The following is a 9,335-nucleotide window of genomic DNA, read 5'->3' on the forward strand; positions in this document are numbered from 1 at the left end:
CAGTGCTACTTTTGGTGGACTTAAATTTAACGGATGGTTTGAAATAGTTTCATATTATCGAATTTATGCTTATTAGGTAGACAATACCGATGATTTTACACAACGTTTATATGTGAAAATATAACTTGTATTTAGGTGTAACAATTACATTTTATTTAATGACTTAGTTGATAATTATATACATCAACACAACATTAAAGTGTTTTCTTTATTTGTGGTTTTTTAGGTTTATAATTTCACAGTAAATTATGCAAGTTAAATTAACAGGAACCCTATCGAGTTCACTGCACACAGTAGAAAGGCTGTGGTTTAACAAAATTAAATTTTATCTAAAACCAAAACAAAAAGTGCATTGCTTTCTATCTTGAACTAAATTATTGCTCAAATAGTCTGAAAGATTTCTAGTCTCTCCTTAAAATATACTTCTTCAATAAAAAATAATCTGGGTATTAAGTACATTGGTAAATATTCTTACTACTTTCGTAAAAACCCAAATCAATATCGAATTAGGTTAAAATATCACATGTATGGCATCTCCAACATTTATTAAATTAAAACTAAACAGATTAACAAGTATCTTTGAACCGAAACCCAGCACAGTTTCGAGTTGTGCTTTATAGAAAAATGCCACCCAAAAACGATCCAGAACTTGCCAGCCTCAGAAAAGAACTAGAGGATATTTATAAAAACTTAAAGGTAATTTCAAATTCAACCTTACATTCTTATTTAATTGCGTTGTTTTAAGGAAGCACAAGAAAAGCAGGCGGATGTGACCCTAGAGTCAGCATGCGGTGATGTTGCGGACGTACCGAAAGTGAAGCTGGTCACCAGGAAGTTGCTCAAGGGCCACTTGAACAAAGTCAATTCCGTGCACTACAGCGGAGACAGTAGGCATTGCGTTACAGGTTCTTTGGACGGTAAACTCATCATATGGGACACCTACACCGGCAACAAAATGCAGATCATACCGCTCAGATCTGCCTGGGTGATGAGCGTTGCCTTTTCAGAGTCTGGAAATTTCGTTGGTGAGTTGGTGGCTAAAAGAAAAATTCAACTGTCGCAATTGTTTAATTTGCAGCTTGTGGAGGTATGGATAACATGTGCACTGTTTATGATTTGAACAACAGGGATGCATCTGGAGTTGCTAAGATGGTGAGGGAATTGGCTGGGTATGACGGTTTTTTGAGCTCCTGCCGTTTCTTGGACGACAAAACCATCATCACCGGTTCTGGCGACATGAAAATGTACACACCAAAACTCCTTCCAGATTAAATTTACTCAAAGTCATATTTTTGTAGATGCCAATGGGATTTAGAAAGTGGAAGAAAAACAGCTGACGTGAGCGGACACAACGGAGACGTGGTGTCCATAAGTTTAGGCCCGGATAAGCAAACTTTCGTGACGGGCAGTGTGGACAAAACTTGCAGATTGTGGGATTTGAGAGAACAAAAACCAAAGCAAACTTTCTTCGGACACGAAGCTGATGTCAATTCAGTTTGTGTAAGTTGCTAAGTGTACTGTAGTTTGAGTCTGTCATTTAAATATTACAGTTTCATCCGAGTGGTTACGCATTTGCCACCGGATCAGAAGACAAATCGGCACGATTATTTGATATACGAAGCGACCAACAAATTGCACTTTACAAACCACCCTCTCCCAACAGCGGTTTTACTTCGTGTGGATTATCGCTTAGTGGCAGAATTTTATTATGCGGATCTGATGATAATAACATTCATTTGTGGGACACCCTTAAAAATCAGCATAACGGTAATTTGGAGTTGTAAATATTTGACTTTGATTGATGTGATTTGACTTTTAGGAACGTTGGCTGGACACGAGAATCGTGTAACGTCATTGTCTGTCGCAGCTAATGGTTTGGCCGTAGCATCCTGCAGCTGGGATCAAAACGTGAGAGTTTGGGGATAATGGATTTAATGATAACATTGAAATTCTTGTGACTTTATTAGAATATACATATGAAAGAAAGTTATGTCTAATTTGTATCGTAATTAAAACATTACTGCTAAGTACATCTATCGTTGTGGAATGGTTTTTTGAATAGTGTGATACGTTTTTCAAGTATTTAATAAAATAATGCTTCACCATTATTGTTGCATATTTTCACTCCTAATAAAATTAATATAATTAATTCGTGCACAGAAGTACCTGCATGTACGTATCTAAATTCTTAAAAAATCACTAATTTCAGGTAATACTATATCTACTTAGGTATCATATTAAAATATATAAAAAGGATATTCAATTTAACTTCATTGCATATACCACCACAGAATTATCAACGGACCATGTCTGGGTACAGAAACTCCTTCAACTATGACACCAGAAGAGAAGAATTTAATAACAGAGTACGATATGGGAAACGCAGTCGAAGCAACGACTTCGCAGAGGATCTGCATATTTTGAAGAAACAACTAAGAACACCTGCGGTGTATACGTCACATTTGACAAGAAGCAATCCAGCTATTGAATGGGAAAGAAATAGGAATAATAGGAATTACTACAATAGACGTCATAGTCACAACTCTCATCGGCGGAGTTACGAAAAGAATTATTATGGCAAATCTCATAATTATTCCAGTTGTGATAGTGAAGTTGTTCAGAAGAGGCAAGAAAAACCAGCTCCTGCAGATATTCACTTACTCACTGATAGCAAAAGCACAGTTCAAGAATTTACTGTCTTCGGACCTTCGATGGAAGACATGGAGCTTGCATTACATGGAGAAATATCTCTCGTAATAGATGAGAAAATTGTGGCCGAAATAGATGATGACTTATTGTTGTAAATAAATTAATTAATAATCATTTTAGTGAAGTTGCCTTATTGTGGTGTTAAATAACACCATAATTCAATATTGAATTGATTAATTGGAGCTGTTACCTGCAGATTTTTTAAATTCTAAAAAATCTAATCTAAATTCTCCATCCATATAATATATATCTACCTATGTATTTGAATATAGTTAATGTTAATTCATATAATAATCCTTCAACTACAACATCAGAAGAGGATCTACACACTAGGAGAAATCTTTCTAGAGAAATGCATCTGACAGTCACAATCACATTAAATAAAGGGTAAAATAAAACACGCTTTGTTTCTAAAATTCATAGTATAATAATAAATTAAAGTAAAATATCACATGTAAATTACATTGTAAATAAATATAACGATACTATTTTTCTAGTGTACAGTATATACTTTTGTTAAAATCTAAAAAGTGGTGAACATCTACATTGAAAACAATGAAAATTTAATCACTATTTCTCTATTGAGATCGCGAAATGTCAGTACAATTTTGTAGTGGAGTCTACCTAAAAATAAAGCGAAATTCATTAGTCATAGTAAATACATAAACTTCCATGTACTAACTTGAGTCTTGCCAACCAATTTACACAATCATTAGAAGCAAAGAACTCAAAGCTATAGCTCCAGTCTCTTTCGTACTCCACTCTACGTTTTCGGACTCCCTGGATACAGAGTAAGCTCCAGGTTTGACAAAAATTTGAAATGTTGCAAACGCTTGTTTGTTCTCGTATTTAAAACCGTAAATTGCGGTGTCTTTTAGGGTCGGATAGAATACTATTTGGACGTCGCCGCCTTTTTGAGCTGTGAAATTGCACCATTGAGCTTGACCTTTGGTCAGTGGCTGCCCCTTGTCTAAGACACACCTGACCGCCCCCATTTTCGTAGGGTAAAATGCCTGGTGCCATTTATCCGTGGAAATGTTTTCCACATTTCTTAATGGAAACCTTACCCACCCTAAAAATGCAACAATTAGCAACAACAACAGATATAAATAATAATATTAATAACCTTGAAGGGTGTTGTCCTTGTCTCCAGCCTGACTTCTAAATTTCAAACAGGTTGCACAGAAACAATTACCTTCCAAGCCGGCAAAATAATGGTCGGGAATGCACAGTTTTTTCTTGAACTTCTCACACTCTTCCTTGAATGGGCAGGATTTGATGGGGGTATTACAGGGTGAACCTTTTGTTATCATGGAACTGGCCATGCTTGTACTGGCGGAAGGAATTGGCAAAGTGAGATTGGTATCAGACCTTTCTTTTTCGCACGAATCCAAATCAGCTTTTTCGCAGTCCGTGGCCGACGACGTTCCTGGATCACTTGCAATAGTGTCATTCAAAATTTTTATCTGAAACATTGACATTAATATATTAAATTGATTTACTAATTGTATTTACTTGTTGACACTGTCCGTAAAGGTCAAATACGGCATAAATGGGTAAATTACTCGGGCTGTTCCAGGTGAGGACGTCCTCTTCTACGCCGTTAATAAGTAACTTGAACTGCTTGTTTTCGGTTAATTGGATTCCTACTGTATCTCCAACTGATAAATTACTGAGACACTGTCCATAATTTGAGCGGGACTGGAACGATTCAATGTTAAATTTTGAATAACTGTACAATGCAATTGTTTGCTTAATATTCAAGCATAAACAATGTATGAAAACGAAATTATAGAATAATATTAGTTCAGCAATTCTCGCTATTCAAGTTATTCTTTTTCCATACTGCAGTATGGAATAAAATGCCCTCATATTTTTTTAATAAAATCAATATATACCTTTATTCCATTAATTGAGATCCAGTCATTGGCGACGATACAAGCGGATCCCTTGATAGAAAGGGCATTGACAGGCAAATTCAGTCTTTCTGGAGAGCCAGCTACCAGTCCTACAATCAACGACGACTGCCACTTGGCCTCCAATTGTTCAATCAGAATTAGAACTTTGCAATTTGGTTCTAAAGCTGGCTGAATCACCACCACTCCTTGATTGTAAGACGCCAGTCGTTTTGCCCCATTTTTCCCGTTTACCAGTTCAATATTCCGACCTGTATAATAAAAATTTATTAAATAATTAATTGCAGATGCTAGGAATGTACCGTGATTCTCATGAAACTCGTACACCACATCCCCATTCGTCGCCACCGACAGAGCCATATCCTCCGCCACTGACTCTCTGTTCTCTGCATCCAACAATTCGTTCGCCTGATCAACGACCAGTTCCAGACTGTCCTGCAGCCGGATACTGTTCATGGGCGACATCGGACACTTGTGACTGGTCACTGCGATCTCGCTGCACGCTCCCCTCAAGTCGAACACGGCGTAAACCGTCTCGGGCAACGGCGGGAACGAAACGGGCAGCTCTTCTCCATTCACGAAAACTTTAATTGTACCGTCGTGGGTACGGAGCATCCCAACGCGATCCTGCACGTTAAGCCATTGCAAATTCGGCGCGAAGAACTGGAGCACCTTGTTCTTGTACCGCAACTCGTTCCCTGTCAGATAGCAGCAGTCCGGGGGCATGGTGTTGGAGCAATTGGAGGGCGGCTGCGCAGTAACGCCAACGCACAGTGTGCCCGCCAGGTGTCGCCACAGCGCCACCACCGACACCTCGTACAGTTCGTCCTGCACGAGGGGCGTGGCGCTGTACACGATGGAGCTGTTGAACTTCTTGCAGCGGGCCGCCATTCGACCGCACTCGCTCAGCGATACGCCTTCGCCGTGCTGGTCGGAGAAGCGGTGTAGGTCTGTTTCGACTGGCGCTTGGACTGCGCCTGCGCTCACCGCCTGTAGCGACGCCGAGGTGTCGGATCTTGGACACGTATCGATGCCGGTGGAGGCCAGCGGTGCCATCGGCGAGGCGCAAGGGATACTGACCTTGAATATGTAATATCTTTGAGTTGGGCTACAATACTCAACTTATTGGGATGGGATGGGAAGTTTATATTATCTTATAAATATTAAAATATATATAATACTAGCTGTACTCGCGACAAAAAATTGTAAATTTAATAATATTTCAATATTACAAACAGACACTCCAATTTTATTTATATGTATAGATGTATAGATTGTATTTACCTGGGCACACTGTCCGTAAAGGTCGACGACGGCGTAGATCTGACTGTGGTTTACGGTACAGGCGGGACCCTGAGCGATGCCGTCCCTGTAGAACTCCAAAGTTTTGTCGGCGGATCGCATGACACCCAAACGCACGCCTCGAGTCAGGGTGTCCAGGTCGCAGGCGTAGCTGTTCTTGATCGTTTTGCCGTTCTCCATTATCGACGAGCCGCTCAGCATCCACGTGTCTCTGCACAAATCGGTGGCGGTGCTTGGTAGCTCTATATCATCCGGTCTTACAGCTGTCACTCCTACAAAAACCATTCGTTTTAACGTTGTTTTATTGTGGGAGTTTTGGCATACCTAATTCAATGCTTCCAGACCAACGATCGACCACAGTGTCCAGACAAATTTCGAATAACTCACCGTCCCGTAAAGGTCTGTTTGAAAACACGATTGCGTCGTTGAATTCAGCCAAAGCTCTCGGTCTTAAGGCGGTCAGTCCGTTATTTACAATCCTCGCGTTCTTCCCATGGACGTGGTGGAATCTCAAGTCGCTGAAACATGACAATTTCAATAATAATTTAATAATGTAACTACAAATCAGTTATACCTATATAGTGTTGTGTTTGATAAGGAAGAATTAATAGTATCTGGTGAACCATAGTCGAACATATCAACGATAGAAGCTTCCACTGCTTGTCCATATAAGTCTATAAATGCGAATTTATAATGTCTGTGTTAGTTTGATCAACATCAAAATGTGCAAAGTGCAATTAACACACACACACACAAAGTGCACATTAACTTTAACTTTATCAGGATATCCAATTTATGACTAATACAGTGTAAATTATCAATATTTCATTTAGTATTATGTTTGATGAATGAGTTTTATACTTAATTCAATGAAGTAAAGATAAAATACGAAAATCAAAATAATAATAATATAAATAATTTAAAATTTGCTTTGAAGTTTTTAAAAATCTAGTTTAAAATTCAGTCTTTTATATTTATTGAAGAATGTAATTTTTGATTATATTACCTATTACTCCATATACTTTTTCTGGTACATTAGAGGCGGCACTTCCCTGATCTATGCTGTTTACAAAAAAGTGAAGATGTCCACTTTCTTTACGCAACACACCAACTCTATCACCAACTTGTAACCGGTCCAAATTTACCCCGTACTGTTCGAGAACAATCGTACCATTGTGCATAATACCACTACCAGTCATCATCCACGTTCCCGACCTAACAAAAGAAAAAATATTAATAAGTTGACGTGTTTCATCTAGAACACCCACCTGACGTTGGTCATGGTGAAGGGGAACTCCAGACTGACAGGGCTGTGAGTCGTGACGCCGATTTCGATAGACCCCGCCCACTTGGTGACCACCCGATCTAACCTGACTTCAAATAACTCACCGATCTTCAGCGGTCTGGCCGTCAAGACGACGCCGTTGTTGAAGTCGTCGGCGGCGTTCGGTCGGTGGGCGGTTCGTCCGTTGTTGATGACCTGCGCATGCGTGCCGCAGTTCGGATGGAAAATCAGTCGGTCGTAATAGCTGGAAACGGGCTGTGTTTCGGTGACCGTTAATTGTTGGTCGCGTGTGTTTTTCCTCGTCATTAGGTTCTGTTCTTCGCGTTCGTCCCGTTCCACAATCGACACCTGAACATGCACAAAAGTCTCCAAGTGCTCAAAACAAAAACAGTCTAATAATTCAACGGTTTACAGTGCATTTTCTACATGGGTGCCTAAGAATGTTATACAACAGATACAGCGCAAAAACAAAAAAATCAAGTTTTTATTCATTTTGAACAATTTTCTGTTAATTTGGCTGATCTGGACCATAGTAATCAATCAATTTTAATTAACTGAGATCAGTTACCTTGATTGTCATCCCATAAAGATCAATCACTCCCCAAACAACAGAGGGCACCCGTTGCGCAGCCACTCCTTGATCCAATCCGTTGATGAAATAGTGCAGATTTCCGTCACTTCGGCGCATCATACCGACACGATCACCTTCGCTCAACTCGTCCAAATTGAAGTCGCCGTATTCCCGTCTTGTCCCCTTTCCATTTGTCAAAATGCCACAACCAGACATCATTATTGTACCACTGCGCATGTTCGTCATGGTTGCAGGAAACACCAGGCTGTTGGGATTGTGGGTGGTTATACCCATCTGTAATATATTTATTTGATTAATTTGTAGGATAATGGTTCATGTTTACCTCAATGCTGCCACTCCATTTGTCAACAAGCCTATCAATTCTGATTTCAAAGAGTTCTGAGTCTCTTAAAGGTCTGTGTGTCATTACAACACCATTATTGAACTCATCCAAAGGCCTTCTTCTTTCTGCTGTCCTATTGTTATTGGACAATTTCACTAAAGAACCACATCTTTCATGAAATTTAATTTTGTCTGGTCGAGGCATTTCTTCTGGCAAACTTAAGCTGCAATCAGCCACAATTATTTAATGCCTCCAAAAGGTTGTTTCAAGAACTAACCTCATGTTCATATCCATTCTAATATCAAGACTGTTACTACTGCTCAGACTTAGCTCACTTAAATCACCACCCAATGTAACATTCAAGATATCATTGTCAATAGCCAAGACTGAACTGCCGCTCAAGCAGTCATCATTGTTGTGCTCCCTTAAAGCTGGACTTGTAATTGTAACTTGCACACACTTCCCATATAAATCAACAATGGCATACACTACACTCGGTATTCCCTCTGCAGCAACACCTTGAGACTCCCCATTAATGTAAAATATTAGGTCACCCTCAAAGGTTCGCATAAGTCCTACCCTATCCTCCTGATTGAGTTTGTCCAAGTCAGTCCCATACCCTTCTTCCATGCACACCCCATTCATCAAAATAGAAGATGCCGACAAGATCTAAAACAGTCCAATTAAGTGGCAATAAGACACTCTGAGATTTTGTTTACCCATGAACCGTTTTGAATTTTTGATGCGCAAGGGGGAAAATCAAAGCTCATAGGATCACAATCGACCACGCCGATTTCCAAGCTACCAGACCACGAATTTACCTTCAAATGAACAACATAAGAACAACTATACAGTGCGTGTGCCGCCAATTAAATTACTTTTCGGTCAATTTTCACTTCGAACAAAACATCGTTCACGAGCGGCTCGGCTGTTATAACAACACCATGGTCGAAGTCTCTGTCGTTTCTGATCGCCGTGCAATTGTCGTTTGTTAGTGTTATTCTTTCGCCGCATCTGTAGTGGAAATACGCCATGGTGTTTTTTAATTTAGAATTTTTCGATGAGAGTTACTCTCATCGATCACCTCACGGTGAACGTCAAATTTCTTGTAAACAATGTAGTTCAAATGTCTTTAATGTCCTACATGTTGAATTCGTGTGTTTTGTTTATTGAATAACGGCTTGTATTACAACAATACATGTTGACGAC

General features: G+C 39.5%; 2 protein-coding genes across 3 annotated transcripts; one reads left to right on the plus strand and one right to left on the minus strand.

The window, feature by feature from the left end:
- Positions 1 to 214: 214 nt before the first annotated feature.
- On the plus strand, positions 215 to 2,108 carry LOC109601785 (guanine nucleotide-binding protein subunit beta-2). Its single transcript, XM_020018067.2, has 6 exons — positions 215 to 696; positions 746 to 1,025; positions 1,079 to 1,244; positions 1,299 to 1,500; positions 1,551 to 1,767; positions 1,820 to 2,108. The coding sequence occupies exons 1-6, from the start codon at positions 625 to 627 to the stop codon at positions 1,924 to 1,926; spliced, it is 1,044 nt and encodes a 347-aa protein (XP_019873626.1). The 5' UTR covers positions 215 to 624; the 3' UTR covers positions 1,927 to 2,108.
- A 1,005-nt stretch (positions 2,109 to 3,113) lies between these two features.
- On the minus strand, positions 3,114 to 9,304 carry LOC109601796 (neuralized-like protein 4). 2 transcript variants are annotated; one of them, XM_020018081.2, is made up of 16 exons: positions 9,005 to 9,304; positions 8,846 to 8,947; positions 8,404 to 8,795; positions 8,127 to 8,349; positions 7,781 to 8,077; positions 7,196 to 7,560; positions 6,934 to 7,142; positions 6,502 to 6,601; positions 6,252 to 6,445; positions 5,910 to 6,199; positions 4,928 to 5,705; positions 4,608 to 4,876; positions 4,225 to 4,410; positions 3,836 to 4,175; positions 3,392 to 3,781; positions 3,114 to 3,333 (listed from the first exon to the last, which is right to left on the minus strand). In XM_020018081.2, the coding sequence occupies exons 1-15, from the start codon at positions 9,158 to 9,160 to the stop codon at positions 3,411 to 3,413; spliced, it is 4,272 nt and encodes a 1,423-aa protein (XP_019873640.2). In that variant the 5' UTR covers positions 9,161 to 9,304; the 3' UTR covers positions 3,114 to 3,333; positions 3,392 to 3,410. The 2 variants fall into 2 exon arrangements, with proteins under 2 accessions (XP_019873640.2, XP_049822231.1); XM_049966274.1 differs by having other exon boundaries at positions 7,196 to 7,587.
- Between the last annotated feature and the right edge of the window lie 31 nt (positions 9,305 to 9,335).

This window comes from Aethina tumida, chromosome 4, assembly GCF_024364675.1.
Source record: "Aethina tumida isolate Nest 87 chromosome 4, icAetTumi1.1, whole genome shotgun sequence".
Taxonomy (NCBI): Eukaryota; Metazoa; Arthropoda; class Insecta; order Coleoptera; family Nitidulidae; genus Aethina; species Aethina tumida.

Bases quoted from the DNA above. Each gene is read 5' to 3' on its own strand.
- LOC109601785 (XM_020018067.2), top strand. From the start codon at position 625: ATGCCACCCAAAAACGATCCAGAACTTGCCAGCCTCAGAAAAGAACTA. The intron at 1,026-1,078 runs GTGAGTTGGTGG...TTTAATTTGCAG, and splicing joins AGAGTCTGGAAATTTCGTTG to CTTGTGGAGGTATGGATAAC. The intron at 1,768-1,819 runs GTAATTTGGAGT...TTTGACTTTTAG, and splicing joins CCTTAAAAATCAGCATAACG to GAACGTTGGCTGGACACGAG.
- LOC109601796 (XM_049966274.1), bottom strand. From the start codon at position 9,160: ATGGCGTATTTCCACTACAGATGCGGCGAAAGAATAACACTAACAAAC. The intron at 8,078-8,126 runs GTAAACATGAAC...AATATATTACAG, and splicing joins AATGGAGTGGCAGCATTGAG to ATGGGTATAACCACCCACAA. The intron at 6,602-6,933 runs GTAATATAATCA...TCGCATTTATAG, and splicing joins AAAAGTATATGGAGTAATAG to ACTTATATGGACAAGCAGTG.